The sequence below is a fragment of the Culex quinquefasciatus genome, chromosome 3 (assembly GCF_015732765.1).
Source record: "Culex quinquefasciatus strain JHB chromosome 3, VPISU_Cqui_1.0_pri_paternal, whole genome shotgun sequence".
NCBI lineage: Eukaryota > Metazoa > Arthropoda > Insecta > Diptera > Culicidae > Culex > Culex quinquefasciatus.
In genome coordinates, this window is record NC_051863.1 from 123,330,784 (window position 1) to 123,354,220 (window position 23,437).

At 36.0% G+C, this 23,437-nt stretch overlaps 1 protein-coding gene across 10 annotated transcripts in view; it reads left to right on the plus strand.

Moving 5' to 3' along the window:
• The window catches only part of LOC6037623 (protein GDAP2 homolog), a 145,264-nt gene that overhangs the window by 59,411 nt on the left and 62,416 nt on the right, over window positions 1-23,437 (plus strand). For 8 of the 10 annotated variants that reach the window (XM_038266447.1, XM_038266448.1, XM_038266443.1 and 5 more), the window contains 6 exons: window positions 5,638-5,780; window positions 5,844-5,976; window positions 6,116-6,225; window positions 6,286-6,531; window positions 17,754-17,878; window positions 22,471-22,568. In XM_038266447.1, coding sequence (XP_038122375.1) covers window positions 5,638-5,780; window positions 5,844-5,976; window positions 6,116-6,225; window positions 6,286-6,531; window positions 17,754-17,878; window positions 22,471-22,568 — 855 coding nt within the window. Of the gene's footprint in view, window positions 1-5,637; window positions 5,781-5,843; window positions 5,977-6,115; window positions 6,226-6,285; window positions 6,532-17,364; window positions 17,656-17,753; window positions 17,879-22,470; window positions 22,569-23,437 lie in introns of those variants that run through there. The other 2 variants (XM_038266451.1, XM_038266453.1) reach the window with 2 other exon arrangements.

Here is a 23,437-nt window from a genome sequence, read left to right on the forward strand (position 1 = left end):
GGCTTTTGATGATAAGTTAAAACCCTGCTGGAGCTGTTAAATCTTGATTTGGTGAGATCCATCCATATATCTATCATTATTTGATATATGATTTTATTCCCTTATTTTATATAATATTCTATAAATCAAATGATATATCAATATTATCCCTTTCCCACCTTCCCTTTCTCCTATCCTCATTTCCTCCCCCTCCCCTCCCCACGCCACTAAATATTATTATCTGCCAAATTTACACTTACACACCACACCACAACTGATTCGGAGCGTTTGGTACGGTATGTCCACGCATCCTTCCTCCCCTGATGATTCTGTGAAATGTGATCCGTTCACAGAATCTGTCTCTGCGGTTAATGCAACGCAGTAGGCCTGGCCGCTTTAATTTTTGCTATACATTTTCGGGGTAACTCGGATGTACTGTAATCATTAATAATGACAAGAAAGGACTTGAGGCGTAATCTTACCACAAGTTCTTCCAGGATGCTTTCTTCGGACTGGCTGCGCTTGTGTTTGATTAGATTAGATTAGATTAGATGAGAAAATTGATAAATTTCAAGAAATTCACGCCGTCCACGAAAGCGTCAAAAATCACTACCTTAATGAGGACTATTGAGAAAAAATAGGTACACGGAAAAAAACATTTTTTTCACAAAAACTCAATTTCCCAAAATACGTATTTTTTGATTTTCGAGATTTTATGATATGTTTTAGGGGACAAAAACCCGCAACTTTTGAGCCATAGAGAAACATGGTCAAAAAATCTGCCGCCGAGTTATAACTTTTTGAAAAAAAGTGGTTTTTTAAGAAAAAAAATAAATTTCATGCAAAAAAATTAACGAAATTTTTTAATGTATAAAATTGAATTTCCAATCGAAAAGTACCATACAGATTTTTTGATCTTTCCAGAAATTTTTGATCCCATCAAAAAAAAACAAAATATTTCAAGGGGCGGCATGGCGAAAGCAAAATGCTATAAATTAGGATGACCCATGAAAGATTTTTTTTCTGGAAATTGCAATTTTCACCGTTACAATATTTTGAAACGAACATATTTTTAATGTTGGTGAAACACAACTTTCTACCTAGGGGAATAGCATCTAATTCCAGCGTGCCTCTAATGTTGGCAGGTAAGAACTTTGACATTCACTTAAAGCTAATTAAAATCGTTTTCAAATGAAATCGAGTGATAAATAGCTCAATAAGAAGTGAGCAAGCAAGTTTCTATCAAAAGTTTTGCAAAATTAGTTGTTTAAATAGTGAAAATCAGCAAATTGGATGGAGTTAGGAACGAATGCTTAACCTACCAAACATACGAGAATTTCCCCTAATTCTCTCACGGGTCATCTTAATTTATAATATTTTGATTCCGCCATACCGTGGATGGTCCAGCTTGGTCATGACATCTACAGGTAAAAAAGTCACTTATTTAGCAAAAAAATAATCATTTTTCAGTGGCTTTAGCTAAACAATAGTTTTCTGTAAAGTAAATTTCACGAGTTTTTTTTTTCGAAAGAACCTATAAGCTTTTGTCTTTCATATATTTATAGGACCTTTAAAAAAACTCTAGATTTAGATCTGAAAACAAAATAAAAAAAAACAAAAGAAATCGAAAAAATATATTTTTTTAGACATTAACAATACTGCCAAATACCAAATTATCTGGTAATTTTGAGAAATTATTATATTTGATGTGAAATCGAATCGATTGGTTTTGAAAATTAAAGTGTAAAATAAATATTTCTAAGAGGTACGAAGCAATACACGGTGTATTTTTTAGAACAAACTAATGATAAAAAATTCGGTATGTCTGATATTTGGCACCGTGAAAGAAGGGCTCTTTCCCGACATTTTGCGGTATATACCGAAATATTTCGTCGGGGGGTCTAGTGCAACTTTTTTTTTTAAGATTATTTTTCGATTTCATGGGATATTTGTTTAAAAAAGTCACAGGAAATCGGTGCATTCGTGTTGATATCACTCAAACTTTTTATGAATATGCCTTGGGGACTCTATCCAACTATATTTGACCAATATTTGACCTCCAATAAAAAATCGAACCAAATTTACCACATTTCTAGCTTTCTTTCAAATAACCTCAAAATCCAAGCTGGAAACCCCGATACGACCGAAAGTAAATCTTTTCTTTGTACAATTTGTCATGAAATAACAGCAACACATTGCCCGGATACAAATTTGAGCATTAAACAATGCAAAACATAGATTATTTATTTAATAAGCTGTTTATTACCCAACAGGTTCCGAAAATTAATTTTTCAATCCTCGGCCACATAACACCATTACATTTTTAAACATTTTAGAATCAATCACATTGTAGAAAACAGTTTTGTGAACAAGTTCCATAAAGAAGTATCACTTTTGGTTCAATATAAGCAGAGATATGCCCAATTTCCTGAAATAAATAGTGCCTTTCTCCAAAATTTCTTAATTTAATTACCTTTCACACGATGGGCTTTGCCTACTGAGATTTGTAATGAATGCTATAGAATAATTTCATTAATTTCGTCAAAACTTGTTATTATTTTTACGTTTTAATAACATATTATCATCATAAAAAATATCTTAGTAGGCAGTGCCCATCATGTGCAAGGTAATTAAATTAAGAAAATTTTGGAGAAAGGCACTATTTATTCCAGGAAATTGGGCATATCTCTGCTTATATTGAACCAAAAGTGATACTTTTTTATGGAACTTGTTCACAAAACTGTTTTCTACAATGTGATTGATTCTAAAATGTTTAAAAATGTAATGGTCTTAAGTGGCCGAGGATTGAAAAAATAATTTTCGGAACCTATTGGCTAATAAACAGCTTATTAAATAAATAATCTATAATTTGCATTGTTCAATGCTCAAATTTGTATCCGGGCAATGAGTTGCTGTTATTTCATGACAAATTGTACAAAGAAAAGATTTACTTTCGACCGTATCGGGGTTTCCAGCTTGGTTTTTGGGGTTATTTGAAAGAAAGCTAGAAATGTGGTAAATTTGGTTCGATTTTTTATTGGAGGTCAAATATTGGTCAAATATAGTTGGATAGAGCCCCCAAGGCATATTCATAAAAAGTTTGAGTGATATCAACACGAATGCACCGATTTCCTGTGACTTTTTTAAACAAATATCCCATAAAATCGAAAAATAATCTTCAAAAAAAAAGTTGCACTAGACCCCCCGACGAAATATTTCGGTATATACCGCAAAATGTCGGGAAAGAGCCCTTCTTTCACGGTGCCAAATATCAGACATACCGAATTTTTTATCATTAGTTTGTTCTAAAAAATACACCGTGTAATACTCAAAACATTTCCGAAAGTATCAAATCGATCAAAAAATGTACATATTTTAAAAAATATTATTAGCCTTTTTTGTATGAACAGCTGCAAAGATTTTATGGATGAACTAATGATGCCAAATATATTGTATGTATGTATAAATGTATAAATTTAAATATTTAAAATACCTGCAGTGGGGGTGACTATGAGTCAAAAATTTATTTATAACAAAAACAATTTAAGTACAATCAAAAATCTTTTAACGTAGAATTATTCTTAGATAGTTTACTAACATTTTCCCAAAATATGGTGAAATTTGATGAACTGCCAATCGGTTGAAAAAAAAAACCAAATCTCGTCCCTTAGAGGGGTGACATTGGGTCAAATGAAAGTAAAATTAAGCTTAAATACAACAATATGGCAAAAACAAGTCATCCAACAGTGTTTCTTGTTCGAGGGAATTGTGTTTACATGCTACAATGTTTGAAGTAGATATTTTCAAATATTTAGGTATTTTTGGAGCAATTCCAGCAAAAATATTAAAAAGTTGATTTATCGAGACAAATGTTATGGCCAAAAACGTACCTCAACTTTAGACAGCTGACAAAATGACAGGATTTGTTGTATGAACGAGATTTTAACAGCTACCCGAGCATGGGTAAATAACAAGGGAAATGCGTAATAATACCTTTATCTGGTATCAATACTAAACTATGGTATTCCTGGTCTTTTAAAAAAAATTCTTAAGGATTATGTGGTATCATACCAATTTAAGGCATTGTTTTGATATTGCAAAATTGCTTAATTTGTCAATGGTTCAACACCACATTTTGGTATTCTTTTGGTATAACAGTATTTTATGAAATTCCTCTGAAACTATGGGAAAATTTTGACCAATTTCGACAAAATAATTAATTTTGCGCTAAATGATGTCTCAAAGCGAATGCTTTCATTGAAAACCGCGAATTTCAAACTTTATTTTAAACATTTTCTATATACCCCCTAAAGAAATGACTTGAAATTGTGGAAAAGTCAGGATGGCACATTTTGGTATTATTTTGGTTTTGAAATGTTTCATCAAATTTATCTGAAACTATGGGATGTTTTTTTTTTATAAATTTTGACGAGATAATTAATTTTGCGCTAAAATAACTTGAAACTCAAAAATGTAAAAGCTGATTTTCATTTTTTTTATATACCTAAGATTTTTTTTAAATCGTTGAAATTTCTCTAAGTCGGGATGACCAAATACTTTGAAAAACGAGTCAATCGACAGATTATTGAATTTCTGAGATCTCGAAAATCTGTTGACGTAAAATTTGAACAAACCCTTATCAAAATTTGAAATTAAGCATGATATTTTTACACAGAAATACCTAACGCTTGTATTACTTGCATGAGCTTCTAATCTAGATGAAACGGTAACTGCAACTTGCAAAAAAAACAATATTTCAAACTTATAATTAATTGCAAATCCTGCCTAGAAGGTCCTTTACAAATTTTTCAGATCTTTTTCAGGCTAGACGATATATTTTAAAGACCGCATCTGGCATGGATTGTTGTCCCATGTTTTTAATTATTTATAACTATATCTTTTAACCACTTAATCTTTGCACTGCACGTGAGCAGAGGTTGAATTATCGATTATCAACGCAAGTGTGCGAGCGAGAGAGGGATAGTGTCGCGTGTATATTATGCACTACAGTGCAGCTCACCTTTCAGGTGAAAAATAAATGTTGCTCATTATCGATATTGTAAAGGCCAAATGAGTAACCTGTATGAAGTTGTGCTGCGGTGGTTACAAAACAAGCTTCTTTTCAGCACAAATTTATCTCAACAAACATCTCATCGAGATGAAAGTAAAAGTACGATCACCACTTGTAACGGTAGATCAGAACCAAGTTGCATTCGTAACATCATTCTTAAGCTATTGACGCACATTGAGCCATTAGCATGTCGGACTTGCGCGCGCCAGAGCAACGACGGTTTTGCGTCACAGAGCTGGCTGCCGGTTGGCTTGTTGTTATCGAGAACTTATCACTTGAACCGGTGCATGTTTAGTCGTGCGAAGGTACCAGACCAAACCGAGATAGTATCCACTTGGCACTGGTGAGCTGGTACTCAGAAGAAGTGACTTATTGCTGTCTTTAGTGGGGACTTTGGGTTAAAATGGGCATTCCTTGGAAAAAAAAGTGTGCAACTTATGTCACAATTTCCAAAATATGCCTATAATTGGATATCATCCCTTCTTTGGAGCATTCCTGGGAGGGGAAGCCTTTCAAATGTTGTTTGTTTTTCCATTTTCGGCTCTAATCCATTTTCCTCCGTTCATTGCATTGCCTCGCGCCAACAGGGAAGGTGACATTTCGCTGCTGGCCGTCGACGCCATTACCAATACCACCAATGAGACACTGACCGAGAAGAATCGGGTTTCGAAGAAGATTTTTGGCCGCGCCGGGACCGCCCTCACCTCTGCCGTGGTGCATGACGTCGGAAGTAAGTATTTCAAGCTTATTTTTTTTTAAATTATAAATTTTTAATAAATCTTTGTCATTTTAGGATGCAAAACCGGTGAAGTTTGCGTAACACCAGGGTTCTTTCTACCTGCTAAGTACATCATCCACACAGTTGGTCCTATCTACAGCGAAAAGTATCATACCGCGTCCGAGAGTACGCTACATTCCTGTTATCGGTGAGCTGATTTCGGCTTAACTTCTAGGCTCTTTAGATTTTGTTATGATTGCCATTATTTATAATTTTAACTCCTTTCTCATTATCTGTGACAATATTATGTGTTCAACAACATTTTGATATTGTTTTTCTAATTTCAGAAACGTTTTGTACAAAGCGAAGGAGCTAGGATTAAGAACCATTGCTTTATGTGATATTAGCTCAGTGCAGAGAAATTTCCCACCAGACACTGCTGCACACATAGCGCTAAGTATGGGCACCAGTAACTTCAAAGCTCGCAATGTAAGAACTAACTGCAATTGCATTTTAGGAACAATCCGTCGTTTTCTGGAGCAATACCGTGCCGAGATTGTGATAGTTTGCCTTGACCCGAATGAGCAGCGCGGCGGCATCTACGAGGTACTAGCGCCGTTGTACTTCCCCCGCGACCCGCTCGAGGAACAAAGTGCCCTGTGGCAGCTGCCGAAGGACGTCGGCGGAGCGTATGGTGAACCGCAGCTAGCCGATCGCCAGATCCGCATCATTCACAACCCACAGCACGCCGTCATGATCGAAGGTAAACGGAAATGGGATTGATGCCTTATCGATGGCACTTTGATATGTTCGTACACGCTACACACAAAAGACATTAAGGTGGTCCAAATTCGGGTACCACCAGGTGCTACCCCCTGAAATCAAAGATTTAGACTGAATTTTAAATTTGAGCTCATTCTGACCATGAGAACCCCTAGAATGTGTATAGGAAAAATCATCAAAATGTATGGAGAACAACAACTGTTTCAGTTTTTACCTATGAACATTAATAGCTTTTCAGCTAAAAATTCTAATAATATGGTACAGTCATCCCACATATTCGGAACACCCACAAATTCGGAACACTTTTGTGATAATTTGTCAAAGGCATGCCAAATGCATCTTTCCTGTCGACCCTACTATTTTTAGGACCTTTATTTGGACATTCTCTTGCTATTTACATAGTAAAAGTAGTTCTTTTTTAACAAAAAACTGTATTTTGAGATAATTTTATTCAGAGCAGCAAAACACTGCCTCCAAATTGCCTGTTCCATAATTGTGGGATGTTATTGTGCCTCCCACAATTGTGGAATACCTAAATTTAACTGATATTTTTACAAAAAAAAAGTTATCAGACCATTCATAAAACATTACTAAGCTTGAGTTTCGTTGGTTTCAGTGCGTGAAGTCATTATTTTGTAAAAATTATGTACTTATGGAGAGAATCAAAGTTTGTTTACATCCGTAAGAAAAAAATGTTCTGAATTTGTGGATTTCAAGGGTCAAAGTTTTTCTTCAAAAAGTTGATATAAAAGGTAAAATTTGCAGTTGTTCGATACAGCATTCGAAAGATCTCAAGAAATGCAATTAAATGAAGGTAAAAGCGAATTATTAAGTTCAATTGTCGATTTTCTATGATTTTTTGAACATTGGCCGATCTGTAAACTGTTCCGAATATGAGGGATGACTGTATCTTTCCCTGTTAATATTTTTAAACTAACAGGTTCTATCATGGTTCTGAAAACCCTCATACGACCTAAATAGGCTTTTATGGACTAATTAAAACCTAAAATGTTACTAGGGTTGGGAAAGTTGTTCCAAACCTAATGAAGGTTACTGAGGAAAGGCTATTAATTCACTCAATAAATGAAGTTCACCTTCAATTATACATATCGATTCAGTTTAGTAAAGTACTTAAAAAGTTATGCTTAAAAACCCGATTTAATCAAACCTGGGGTGAGATAGAACCTTTGTTACTAAAGAATACAACAATGGTAGAACTTTTTTCAGTTCAAAACATTAACTTTGTTTATTCATAACGTCAGCACAAAAGAAAGTGAAATGATACCAACAATTCTATGATGAAAGCAAAGTATTATAAATAATATGATTTTCAAAAGAAATTAAAAACGCAATTTTCAACGAAAGAATATTTTTAATCGTACATTGCTTAATCAAACTTGGGAAACAAATTAATTGTGGCCGGATGAATATCCTATGTCACAAAAGTTTTTGCATAAACATTGTAAAGTTCTGCACAAATGGACAGGGCAAAAGAAACCGAAAAGCTACGATTTCTTACAAGTTGTAGGAGACATCGGTAGACAAGCTACTACAAAACGAGTATATCTCGAGCCACAAACTATATGCGCCAGCATTCTCGCGCCAGTATTCGAAGCTCAACTTGACAACTTGTCGACTTGGCGACGTAGCGTCGAAACCCAATGCAGTATGATTTTTAGAGGTTTTTTCGATGAAAATTCATGCTGTATTGTAATATTCACGAAGATGGAAATGATGTCCAGCCATAACGTCAACCTATACATCTTTAGTATGAAAGGCAAAAAGTAAATCGTTCTAAAAGTTGTTTGGGATTGCCGATAGATGTCAAATTTATTTCAAATGCTCATTCATGGTCTGGACTATGAATATAGAAAGAAAGTCCGAATAAAATTAGAAACACATTTTTTGGCAATTTTAGGGATTTTTTTTTCTTATGGTAGGTTGATCAAACGGCGCTTACTTCAGAATTAATCTGGATGAAAGTTTTGGAGGTTTTAGTGCTCGAAAAATGTAATTTTTGGGATATATAAAAGATTTGAGAATGACAAATTTTGACCTAACTTTTATTTGAAATCTGTGTAATTCGTTGGAAAGTCTTATCACATCCGAAAACAGATAGATATTTCGAAATTTGATCGGCAACTCACTCAGGTTCAGCACACTAGCTTTCATATGCATATAGGAGAATTAAAATCGGATATAGGGGAGCTGAGAACGACGCGACACAAAATTTTGCAAAATTTTACCACACACGAACATCACTCGAACTCGAACTGATCCTAAAGTTTAGCAAAACTTGATTTGAATAAATCTGTATTTTTTGCAACAGAAAACATCGTTCCAACTTTTTTAACATTACTGCCTCCGCGGAATTTTTGGCGATTTTTTTTACACGCGAAAATAAAAGTTGGAAATATGTTTTTGATCGCAAAAATTACAGATTTGATCAAAATGAATTCTGCAAAGTTCTAAGACCATCTAAACATCCTGACAAATCACAAGAAAAAAGAATCGTCTTGATTGGGTGAGTTATGCTCGAAAACCAGCGAGTTGAAGTTACCGTTCCAAATTTATTGGAGCCTTGGGCGTTGGAATGTTAAGAAACGTATATTTTAGAAATTTTCAACTTTAGAGAAAAAATAGAGAAAATTCTAGTACGTTTGGCAGCTTAAGGATTTGGTCCTATTTCTGTCATGTTTTCAAATTTTCACTTTGTACAATATTGTTTGATTTAGTTGAAAACGCTTTTAGAGGCTGTAATCAAACGCCAAAGTTCCGACGTTAGCCCAATATTTCATGAATGAATAGATATGCTTATTTTTCCCTAGTAGGGACGCTCCTTCATAATAATACCTTCCATAAATCCGTACAAGTTTCCATCACGGCCCTGGCACTGCAGGGATTGAAAAATTTCAAAAGTTTCTTTTTCGCTTGCGAACTTTCTTCACCCGCAAAAGAGAGAGGAATACAAAACACAAAAAGATAATCGCTTCCGATCTTTTAAAAGAAAATCAATCAGTCGAAGCTTTTTTGTGAATCTCATTGTTCAAATCTTGTGCATCTACAAATAGTGACAGGTAATTTTTCGACGTGTGCGGTTACATCTGTAAGTGTAGCAGTGAAATTGACTTTCCGCCGAATAATCCAGATGATAATTTTTTGAGGTTCTTTTTGCCGATCTTTCATGCGCGAGAGAAGAGAGACATGTTCTCTTCCAATTTTTTAATTTTTCGATGAACGTCCAAAAATTTTCTTTTCATGAAGTTTTTCCTATCGCTGGTTTCCATATAAATTTGACAGCTGTCGATATTCTAACAAACATAATTTCAGACATTTAATGCTAATATTGCTAATTAGTAATTACATTACCCGAAATTTTTGAAGATAACGTAAATAAAAGCTGCAGTAATAAAAAATTGTGTTGTCATAAAAAAAACTATGATATCGATTGAAATTTTTGAATAAAATCTGATATGATTTTTTTTGCTATTTGGAACATGTTAAAAATTTTACCATGCTCATGCTCATTTCGAACATGTTAAAAAAATTATTTAATGTTTTTGTCACTATTATCGGCCTATGAGCACTTTGATCATGAATTACAGCTTTCATAAAGTATTTTTGACTGTTCCAAAGTTATGAATAGCTCAAATTGAAGTGAGCATGCAACTCTCCATTGTTGATACATCTGAAAATGTTGATTTAATAGCGGAAAACGGCAAAATCACAATCACATTGGTCAAATCTCATCACATTGGTCGAACGTTTTAGAGTGATTAAAATGGGTATATTTACCCTACTGTAAAATGCATTTTCAAACACTTTTTTCATTCGAATGTTGATGTTCTGGCTTGTTATTTCAATTTATATATTTTTTTTAATTTTTTTTGTGCCTTCCACCCAAAGCCGACACTGAAAATAAAAAGTAAGCACAGTTGCTTAAAGTCATAGCATTTTGCCGCTTTACTATACTGGGTCTTTTAGAAACTCATTTGCCTTTAGTCATGACTAATCTACCGCTGGAGAAGTTGCTCGATGCCTAAATTTGTACTCTCGGGATTTCTCCCGAAATTTTCCTTACATGTACCTACAACTTTGTCGAAGACACCAAATTTATCAGAAATTTCGTTCTCAATATTGCAGAATATTTAGTTAGTATTATTGTTTGGGCAGCTGTCAATTTACAAGGAAACTTGAATGGACGAAACAATGCATGACGTTTGATTTCTTCTTCTTTGCAACAGGTTTGATTTCTTAATTTTGTTAATTGAAATAATTGTATGAATAATAAAAAACGTTTGAAAAAATATGCCAAGAGACACATAACAACATAACGTCACCCGAAAATATGATTGATAGTACCATTTGTTTGACAACGATTCTAGTCTTATTGGAAATTGGAGGAAAACGATTGCTGCGCGTCATGCTGCGTCACACGAGCCTTTCCGAAACAATAACAAACAAACAAACAAACAATCGTGCCACGCGCCCCCCAAAATAAATCCAACCTTGAGACAAGGGCGGCCCTCAATTTTCAAAAGGGCGTATCCTCTTTAAACAGTTTGATAGTGTCTGCTGCCTAACTTGTGGGGTAAATTTTGTGTGAATTGAACCTTAAAGTATGCAATCTCATTATGTCAAATAAGGATCGAGTCCTCGCTAAAAACTTCACGATATTGATTAAATAAGCAATTTTGCATGCTCAGTTATGAGCAACCGGCATGCAATCCGATGCAATTGATTTAACTGTCAGTTTGGCTGAACATTTTCCGTCGTCCAGCGCTCGGGGTCTGGGTTAGCCGGAGAGGCGGCCTCAGTTGTTTGAGGTTTATGCAAACGAAGAGAGGATGAAATTGGGCCCCCGTCGTGTGTTTCCTGTTATCTTTGGTGGAGTGAGTTTACTTATCGTGGCTGCAAATTATGACCGAACGTGACACAGAGAGCGAGTTTTACGACCTGTGCCTCGAGCGTAAGTTCCGGTTTGTTTTGGGTAACGACGGATCCGGGTTGATTAGGAGGTGGGAGATTATTTGACGTTTTGTTAATGTTTAGTTCTATGGTGTTTGTTCTACCTACATTTCAACAAGTGAATATTAGTTGAAATTATTGGGTTCCAGTCCGAGATTATATTTATCAACTACACTGGTACATGTTTTTTTTAATGCATCAATCAAAATCAAACCATCCACATTAACGACCCCCAGGTCTTTTGTGGTCTCTATTGCAAGTTTCTGCTCGAACCTAGGAGTCCGAAGGCTTGAATGGGGAGAGCACCCAAACCTCTTTTACTCCAAGGAACCTTCCACCCCAGTGTTTGAACTGACGACCTTTGGATTGTGAGTCCAACCGCCGCCAGCGATTCCACCGGAGTAGGCTTGGTTTGGTGTGTTGTTTGTACTTATGGCATGGAGACTCCTACACCTGGAATGACTTAACGGCCTAACAACCAAGGCTGGGACCGACATTTTACTTCCTCATCCGATGGAAGGTTGCAGCAGATGGGAATCGAACCCAGAATCATCCGCTTACAAAGCGGACAGCGTAACCATTCGGCCACGAAAGTTGAATTTATCAAGCAACCTTGTCTCATTTTAAGTTTAAAGATTTTTGCATTCTAATTCTATTTTTTTTTTAATTTTTGAAAATACATAAAAAAACAATTTTGTGGAACTGACAGTTCTGTTTACCCTTGACGAGTCGCCTAAAATTTGGGTCCTGGTAGTGCACGCACATCACATTCTATTTACGTTTGATTTATCTTTTCGATAAGGTTCACGTTTGATAAATTGATCGATAATATTTACTAGTTCCCTATGATCAGGGGTGAATTCATAGCAGATCCGTTTTCGGATATTGATTACTTGAAATACTAACCATATTTTCAAGTGTTTTGTTTTTCTTCTTTAAAGTTTTATTTCTTCAGGTTTAACTTATCAGTTATATTTAATTTAAAATTAAATATCAACTTCAACCCTTCACCAGCTAATGGAATCCCATTATCAGTCCCACAACCACTATGAAGAATAGCCCCTTTGTGTCACAAAAAGAAGCGCAAAGAACTGTGACAACAGTTACAGTTGAAATAGTACGTACCATCAACTAGTGGTTTGCACTTAGTCACTGTGATATGCACAGAAAGAGAGAGAGTTTGAGTTTCTTATCTGCCGATTTATCAGTTTGGGCATCAACGCCGCGAAGGTTAGTTCGCAGAGGTTCGCACAGAGTTGACGCGCGCGCGACGTACTTTTAACAGCCCAGAACTTCGCGACAAGTTCGTGGTGACTTGTGTTTGTGATCAAAGGAAGACCTTGTGAAATTGTTTTGATTTTTTTCGATGACTCAAGTGTTTCAGTGAAAAGAGCTATTGAATTGACAATGGAGCATGTGGTGCAACATAAAAAAGGTCAATGTTTTGAAACAAATTTCTATGACTAAAATTTGCGATCAAATTCTCCAGACTCTAGAATCATTAAAATTATAAATTTTGTTAGGTTTTGGGTCATTCTCTGCCAACTCACACAGCAGTTGCCTCAATCCCTCTCCGATTTCCGGGCAATCGATCTCCATTTCTTTTTCTTTTTTTTTTTACATTCGAAAGGTCGTGGTCGAATGGTTACGCTGTCCGCTTTGTATGCGGGTGATCATGGGTTTGATTCCCATCTGCTGCAGCCTTCCATCAGATGGAGAAGTAAAACGTCGGTCCCAGCCTTGTTTGTTGTTAGGCCGTTAGGTCATTCCAGGTGTTGGAGCCGTCCCCCCGTATAAGTACAAAAAACACATCAAACCAAGCCTGCTCCGGTGGAATCGCTAATGGCGGTTGGACTCCCCATTCAAGCCTTTAGACTCCTAGGTTCGAGCAGTAACTTGCAATAGAGACCACAAAAGACCTGGGGGTTGTTAATGTGGATGGTTTGATTTTTGAGGACCTTTTCAAAAGAACTCGCACTGGACATTAATTTGGTGATGGAAACTTGATGTGAAATTATAAAATTATCAAGAAAGCTAACACTCCAAATGTCATCAAGAAATTTTCAAACTCTGTTTGGGCTCTGATATTGTTTAATTTATAGACAAGAAAATCGTGAAAGTCATTCATATTGTGAGTGTTGACATATCAGCATAGTGACGTTCAATTAAAGCTTCTAAAAAGCGTTTTCATCTAAAGTTAAGTTATAAATAGCTTATTGAAAATCGAGCAAGCCGGTTTCTCTCAATAGTTTTGCTTGCACTAAAAAACGAAACTTTCGTGATAATTTTCTGCTCATTAAATGAAAAATATTTAAAACTTTTATTTGTTTGAGTCTTTTGTGTACAGTAAGACTAATACTGGGACTGACACATTTATTGACAGCTGGAGCAATATTGATATCGAAAAGATCGACAGCCAGAGAGTTGAAGCTTGTACAGTGGAAATGGAAATGGATGGAATTAGGATTGATTCCTTAATTTGCTTAACATTTAAAATTTTCCCTCATCACGATTAAATTGTTTATGTAAACCAAACGATCCCAAACACACTACTTCTGTCTGAATTTCTAGCATCAAAACATTGTTTTAAGTTGGTGGTCTCCTCTACTAGTAAATGATCAACCCATATTCATTGAACCTGGATGGCCAATTTTTTTTTTCTTGGTGTCAGTGCCTTTATTTTTAAACTAAAGATACCGTCAGTGGGGGTGACTGAAGTTAAAGAACGAGGGGATAGTCCTCTCAAAAAGAAACGTGAGGAAAGTGCTATTTTGCGAGAGTATAGTCCTCTCACGTGTTCATTCGTTCATTGGAACAGTTCATCCTATTTAATGGCTTATATGGACACATGACCGACACTTAGTCACCGAACCTTGGTGGCCCATACGGCAAAGGCACGGTTCAATATGCCGAAGGTCTTAGGTTCGAGTCTTGGTACCAGAGCTTTTTTTTGATAGATGAACTTTTTTTGAAGATGAACCCATGAGTAAAGAACTCTCGGTAATTTCGGGATTTATCCTCTCAGTCCGCACACAGTACCATTTTACTACCGAATCGTGCTCTTTATCCTCTCGTTTGCCGATGTCCAGTTCTGGGTGTGGGTCAAAAAACGATACACCTCTCGTATTTTCTTAATAACAAAAACAATTTAAATAACATTGAAAATCCTTCAACGTAGATTTGTTCTTAGATAGTTTACTAACATTTTCCCAAAACACGGTGGATTTTGATGAACACTACCTTAAATGCTAATTGTTTGAAAATTGACCCAATCTCACCCCTTAGAGGGGGTGTCATTGGGTCAAATGAAACTTAAATGATGCTCAAATACAACGATATGGTAAAAACAAGTCATGCAACAGTGTTTCTTGTTCGAGGGAATCGTATTGACACGCTACAATGTTTGAAGTGGAGATTTTCAAACTTTTGGGTAGTTTTCGAGCATTTCTTACAAAAATATTAGAAAAATGATTTTTCGAGAGGTAATTTTTGGCCAAAAACGTACCCCAACTTTAGACATCTGCCAAAATAACAGGATTTGTTCTTGGAACGAGATTTTTTCAGCGAAGTCATCTTAAGATGTCCCCTACACAACCCTTTCAAAAGAATTCATTTTCATTGAGAAGAACCTGAGAAATGATAAAATCCGTAAAAAATCACTTTGACCCAATCTCACCCCTCAGACCCAATGTCACCCCCACTGACGGTATTTCGGAATATTAATTTTTGTTTAAATATGAAAAAAATATTTTGTGTGTGAAGTTTTCTTGTCGTTTCAATTATTTTTCAAAGTTTTTTGGCCCCTCCCCTCGCCCTTAAATATCGGGTAAAAATGCAAGGATTAAAAAGCATGTTTTTACTTTTTAATTGATATTGAATTCTGATCAACTGAAATCAATTGAAAATGCATTAGCTCGCCAAATATTTGTATCGGCCTCAAATAATTTTGAAATGTCTTACTTTATACAATGAGGTCAAATTTTTTTTTTTTCAAATATTGGGATATTTAAAAAATTGTAACACGCGTGATAATTTACCGCTCTTTCAACGAAAAATATTTCAAATTTATTATTAAAATTTAAAATAATATTTGTTGAAAGGGCGGAAAATTATCACGCATGTTAAATTTTTTTAAATTTCAAAATGCAATTGAGTTTCCGAGATATCAACAGTTTAAAAATGAGAGCATATAAAAAAATTTATTTTTCACAAAACTTTTGAATGAACAGGCTGTATCTTTGCACCCGGCTTTCCGATAAACAACGTCTCAAAAATTAAATGTTAGTCAAAAAAACAATTGAATCTTAAGGTGAAACGGGAAGTAATCGACGAAGTTTTAAGTCAAATGTCGTAACTCAAACAAGTTCGGTATGATGAAGACCATCTTCAGAAGACGATAAACAAAATAATAGCAAGCAACCTGTGGTGTTCAGAAAATTATTGAGGTTACGCAAAAATTGTCCAAGAACTGGTGTCCCATTTTACCTTGAACTGCCTGGGCCAATAGTACGCCCTTTTGAAATGTTATTCTTGATTAAAAAAATGAAAATATTGATTCCGGAAAGAACTGAAAATTTCACGAATGTATCATGTTTTAACATTGAAAATTGAACTATTAGTTGCTGAAATATCGACATTACAAAATGGAATATTTATATTTAAATATTTCGCTGAAATCAAACTTTCGGTGGCTATATCTAAAAAACGTAGCACTTATCAAAAATCTGTTAAGTACTATTCGATTGCAAATTCAATTAAACATAAATAAATTAGGTATACATGAATTCACGATTTATTCCAGAAACAACAATTTTTTCAAAAAAATCATAACTTAGCGGCAGAATGTTTGACCATACTTCTCTTTGGCTCAAACGTTGCGGGTTTTTGTCTCCTAAAACATATATTTGGAAAATTGAGTTTTTGTTAAAAAAAAGTTAACAATCGGCTTTTTTTCGTGTACCTATTTTTTCTCAATAGTCCTCAACAATACTTTCAAGTTAGTCGAAGACTTGGTGATCAGAAAATTCACTCAAAAGTTACAGTTGTCGGAATATTTACGTACCATTTTTGTATGGACAGCTGCCAAAATTTTATGGAGACTCGATGGGTTAACCAATGACACAACATAGCTCCTTTTGTCATAGGAAAGGCCTCCACAAAGTTTGAGCCAAATAAAAAAGTACAAAAAAATAAAAATGGTCGAAATCCGATTTTGTAGAGAATTGCTCATTTTCATTCTCCAAATAAGGAGTGTTCTTTGAAAAAATAAAAAATAAAACTTTTACAATAACATGTTGATCATAAATTTTGCAACAAAGTGTTTCTGCTACAAACACATTACGCCACGCGACATTTTTCCCAGCAACGCAACGTTTCTTAACATCTCTTTGTTGCGCCTGCCATCATGCAACCCTAGAACCACCTGTTGCGTCTCAGGTGTCACTTCACATGGTAGCGTAATGTCACATCCCCCCTTGGGTGGCTTTAGTTAGCATTCCGTTGGCATCGCGCGTTCTGAAATGATGAACTTGAAATAATCGCTTCGGGTCACCGGGTTTGACAAAATGCCGGAATTGTCGCATTTCATGAAACGGTTTTTTTCTTCGATTTGTCACGTGCGAATAGTACTTTGAACTTCGCGATCGACTTTGGTGTCATCTCTCTGATCGATTTCGCTAAGCGACTGATCGTATCAGCTGTAGATGCGGTGCGTGCGATAGTCACTCTCTTTCTCTTGCGCTCTCAATCCAGTTGAAATTGCTCTCTTGGCAGCTTATCGTACTTGGATATGACGACTAGTACAAGTTCTCGGCCGCTTCGGCGCTTCAGTTTGTTTTTGTCTGCTGTTCAGTAACCGAGAGTGGCCGAGAGATATCAAGTGTCTACGAGCGCGATCCTCAACAATCTCAGCCGGATGCTGGCCAGAAAGTGCAATTCTCTTATCACAGTTTGCCAAAGCCAACACAGCCCGTCACGAACAAAAATGCTGCTCATTTGTTTGCTCTGACAGTAATTTATCTTTTTTGAGGGGCCGAGTTCGGATTAGCAGCAGTTGAACGCCCAGAAGAATAGTTGATCCTTCTCCGAGTGAAAGTGATTTCGAAGATCATGATAAACGATTCGTTTGAATTCTCGTGTAGGCTACTTAATTTGTTTCTCTCTCACACACATACTCACATTATGATCTCCTTCTGGCATGGAATCTTATTGTTCTGTTTGTTGTTTCACTTTCAGCTGACGACGATTCCGACACTAGTCCACACGATTTGGAAATGGGTTCCGACGTGGAGTACAACAACATCAATCTGAGCCTGGCGTCCCACCTGGGCGGAGGAACGCACTCGTTTACGCATATGCAGGTGAGTGAGATTGTGATTTGATGGGATATATGCTAAATATGTTTATTTTTAGGTATACTTGCTTCAAGGTTAACATTTGCCATGAGATGGAAAGAAATTAAAATTAAGTTTTGCTAATCCTAAGAATTTTCAATGCTTCAACCACACGGCGTATTTGAAGCAAAATATTGCAAACCGAGAGCTCCTTTTGGGATTTTTTGCGCAGATGGTTGTTGTTTATCATTGTTGATATGCATATTAGGGTGGGTACGGATTTTGAAAAGTTCTCAGATCAAGTTCTGGTGTGGTTCCCCTTGTAAGGCATACCCAAATGGACTCTCTTAGGGAAAGTTGTTCTCCAGACGATTCCGCTCATTTCAGGCCATCCTAGAAGTTTCTACATGTTTTCCCCAGGCCTGTAGGAGCGAATGAACGAAAAATCAAAATTTCCCATAGTAATTTCCATGTAAACTTGAACCCGCTTGAGACAAGCCAGTTTTCAACCAAATGAGCTGAAATTTGGCGTGAGAGTCCCTATGGGTATGCCCTACAAGGGGAACCACACCAGAACTTGATCTGAGAACTTTTCAAAATCCGTACCCACCCTAATGCATATACTAGAAACATACACACACACACACACACACACACACACACACACACACACACACACACACACACAAATTGATTCACCAACATAAAAATGTGTGTTTAGAATAACATTGCATAATAGTTCAGGTCGCAGGATTAAGTTGAAAATGGATTTTTCGAAAAATGATGAAGTTTTCGAGCTTTGATGTCTTCAGAAGAGTTGTTGCAAATGGAAAGGGACAACTTTTGTTTTTTGTTGAAAATAGGGTTGTTCACGATTAGGGTGATTTTGCAAGTATAACTTTTCTGGAATACTTTTTCGTCTTCTACAAAGTTGCTGGGCTTGCCAATTCAAGCAATTTTGTCGAAGATACAAATATTTTATTTTGTAATCTACGCCTTCTACAACCAAATTTATAGAAAACATCTGTGCAAACCTTCAAAAACAGTTTTTTGAACCTAGCAATTCAGGGTTAAGTTTTAGAGAAAAGTGATATTCGGGGCACTTCTAGAACTCTAAAAAATGAACATTTTTAATGTTTGACAGTCAGTTTAGACAAAAGTGTCAAAAGGTACCACCATTTCAAGAAAAAAAGATGCAAATTTAAAACTTAAATGTCTTGAAAAGGCGCAAACCAAATTTTAAGCGCCAGGTTGCATTTGAAAGTGGAGATCCAGCACTACAATTGCAGACAAAATCTCAGGGGTATTTTTCTTTAAACTCGAGATATCATTTGACAATGTCGAATTTTCAAGGGAAAAATGTATGGGAACACCCTAACGGAATTCGAAAATTGTCCAAATATATGTTTTTCCATGTAATTTTACCCGCTTAATCTGAATCGCCCTGAGAATTGAGCCAAAGTGTCGAAAAGTGATTTAGGTTTTCATGTAAAATTAAGATTGCACCCCAAAATATTACCAAAAATCGATTTGTTAACAATTTTGATTCAATTCTCAAATTTGGCATAACTTTGAATTGCCAGGTCCAAAAAACTGATTATTGAAGGTTTTCTCAGATGCTTTCTATAAATTTGGTTGTAGAAGGCGTAGATTACGAGATATAATTTTGGTGTCTTTGACAAAGTTGCTTGAATCGGCAAGCCCAACAACTTTGTAGGAGACGAAAAAATCCCAAAAATATTCCTGAAAAGTTATATTTGCAATATCACTCTAATCGTCAACAACCCTAAATTTCAACAAAACCAAAAGTTGCCCCTTTTCATTTGCAACAACTCTTATGAAAACACCAAAGCTCTACAACTTCATCATTTTTCGAAAAATCCATTTTCCACTCAATTTTGCGATCTGGACCACTGTGCATTGGAGACGCTATCCAGCTTTTTAAGCGAAAATGGCGTTCGAATGGTGAACGCCCGAAATGTCAAAACCGCGCAGTGGTACCAACATTGCGAAAAAAGTGTGCCATGGCATGACAGCCAAATTTTTTGTCTAATGTTGGTGCTACTGCGTGATTTTGACATATCGGACGTTCAACATTCGAACGCCATCTTCGCTTAAAAACCTGGATAAGGATAAGATTATTGCAATTATCCAAAGCCAAAAACCATTGAAATGCTCTCTTCAACAAATTATGGTGACTTATATAAAGTGGGAACACCAGAAACTGCGCATGGTCAACTTCAGGGGCAGTATAAACTTGGTGGTCCCCAGAAACCCGTGCAATTTGAATTTTTCAATAATATTTAAACAGGTTCGAACATTTTTTCTCCAAAATTTTAATGAAGAATTAGTGTGATTCGCTCTTTGTGCATATTGCATGCATTGTCTTGACTTTACACTAAGGTGACAATAAAAAATACCCTCAGATTCGAACTTCACGATCAAATGCGACCGTTAAACCATAACCGATTTGGCTCTAAATTGCCACAGTTACTCATTTTTACCTAAATAATCGAGCCAGGGGGTATCTCGAAAGATTTTCCAAAATATAAATACTGTTTGTCATCCTATTGTACACGGAGAAAAATGAGTTTCAAAAATCGTGAATAAGTGTTCAAATTTTATGGTACGATTTTCTAAAAAAATCACGCGTGTTGGAAATATCCGAGGGAAGAATGCGCAAAAAGTTAAAATTATGGGTTTGATCAAATCGAGTTTTGTAAAGTTCACATGAGTTACGTATTCATAAGGGTGGCTCGATTTTTTAGGTAAAAATAAGAAACTGGGTCAATTTCGAGCCATGTTAGTTAAGGTTATAGAATCGCTGTTGGTCGTTGAAGTTTGTAAAATATATATACAAAAATGTATAAAGAAAAGAAAATAAAAGTTCATTGTCAAGTGTAAAGTTTCCATGTAAAATTTAAATTGACGAATTATAAGCGATTTAAAGAAGACGTTTTTGTACGAAGCTTAAACCTTAATCGATTTAGCTTAAAATTGGCACATTGGAAAGCAGTTCCTTACGAAAACAGAAAGGAGTTTTCTCGTTATCCTGTTAGTGAACTTTCACCATTGCATGTTGGTTACCTATGTTAAGTAAAATGTTATCTGGTCCAGAGACATTTTTCATACGACCTCTTCAAATACTAGGCTAGATTTTTCAAACATAACGATGCACATCAACCAGAGCAGAGATAGTTTTCTCAACTTGCTGAATATGCATAGGTGACATTTTTGCGAACCTGAGCAGTTTTTGGGTAATTTTTTACCAACTCACACGAAATCGGGAAAAGTTGCCCCGACCCCTCTTCGATTTGCGTGAAACTTTGTCCTACGAGCTAACTTTTGTTCCTGATTACGAATCCGAGGTCCGTTTTTTGATACCTCGTGACGGAGGGGCAGTATGATCCATTTCATTTTTGAACATGTGAAAAAAGACGAGTTTTTCAATAATTTACAGCCTGAAACGGTAATGAGATAGAAATTTTGTGCAAAAGTGACTTACATGTAAATTTAGATGTGGCGTACTCAGAATTTCGAAAAAACGTATTTTTCATCGAAAAAAAAAACACTAAAAAAGTTTAAACATGTCATTTTGAGGGAAATTTAATATACTGTTCGAATTCACATTGAACGAGAAGGGTCACTTTTTCATTTAGAATTGGGGTCGTAAGTTCGAAAGTTTTGAAATAAGAAGACAATAACATCCTTGCACTTTAAGAGGGAACTAAACATGCAACTCTACCAATATTTTTTACGTTTTGATTTTTTAGAATCTTTAATGATTGATATCACTGGTTAATATAATGAAGTTTAAAAAATTACTTCAAAAAATATTCCGGAAAATTGCAAAACGGGTGTTTTTAGTAAGAAACTCCGTCTTGTTACACATTTTAGAAAGGAAAATTACCTTTTTCAATGAGCCTAAAACATTGAAGATTTAAATGTTTGACTTTGATAAAAACAAAAACGAGAGCACGCAATGTAAACAATAACAAACACGTTTTGTTTGGTTTACCGTTCTGTGCATTGCCCCGAAGTTTGGTTGAATTTGGTGGCTGGAGTCTCGAGTTATAATTACAAATATCTACATTACGGAACACTACAAAAGTACGGGCATATAGTGTGTCAAACGCGCTTTGGCCAGCTGTCGCACTTTTTTAAGGCTGTGTCAAAATAGCACGACAAGGTTGAAACTTCTTTCATATGAGAAGTGACATCAATGCACGGATTTTTTTTCGGTTTTTATTGAATATCTCAGGATGAAAATAGAATTCTGGGGATCTGTGGAAGTCAAAAGGTGAGGCATTGAGAGCTGCACAACATGGCGTTTTTAACTTAATCTGGCCCAAAATGCACGTAAGACAAGTTCGCACTACAAAGACGTATCCGACGCGTCAAAAATAAAGAAGATCTGACATCTGGATTCATGCCAATATCATAGGTCGCTCTACGCGTTAATGTCCCATGTTCAAAAACTGCAACCGAGCCCAAATCGGAGTACTTAATATCCCTTGTTTTTTTCTCTGCGTAGCATAGGTTAGGTAAAATTGACACACGTCAATGCGAATATTATTAGCAAAAAAACTTGTCTAAAATCAGTTTTTTTATATCCCCAGGGCGATCTCGACCGCCAGCGATTGTTGGGCGATCGACCCCGGATGGTGTACGAGAGCGTCGTGGACGATGGTCTGGAAGGAATAGAACACCAAGAAAGGTAAGTGAAGGATCTTACGCTATTTTTTTTTCTCTACCTCAATCCGATAATCCCCATTTTGTTTTGATTTTGTTTTATGAAACATTTACTTCTGCGTAGAATATTGCGTTTTTGGTTGACGAAACGCGAAAGCTACGCAACATCATACTTCCCGCATTTAGTATGTTTTGCATAAATTTTAGCAGCAAAGCCAATCCCCAAACCTTCCCATTAGTCTTGTTTACTATAGACTGCTGGCAGTCGACCAAGTACCGGTTATACCCAAGTTATGCCTACAATACGCATTACACCCTTTTACCCATAGCCATTTATTAAGATTAGTACGCGCAGCCAGAATCCCACTTTGTAACTTACCTACTTCCCTGATTTGGCATACACTTTAAACCTGCGTAAAACCAGTTATGTTCTGTTTTTGTTCCACAGTAGAAGCCCACCACTTTACCTAGTCCGTAGTCTCTTATGCCCCGCCATGTAAACAAAACCGGCATGGCGGCTTCCTCTGGGAACAAGTTATTTGCAATTATCGCCTGTCACTTAAGTGATTGAATCAAGCTTTCGACGTTAGATTTGCGCTGACCAGTGAAAGTGAGTCAGAATGTGTGAATTAGTGTTGATAGCAGGAATATTGACGGATTTTGTTAGAAATGTTCTATCTTTCCTTTTCCGCCTGAAAATGGCACGAACTGTCAAAAGTGACAGCACAAAAGTTAACACGCTGACATAAAAATACTCATTTCTGTCATTGAAAGAGAAGCCTCGTTGAACCACTTCCTCTTCGGCAAACTTTATCGACCGCCGGTTCTCATGACTTAATTAGGTCAGCATAACAGCATAAGCCTCACAAAACCAAAAATGGCAAACAAAAGACA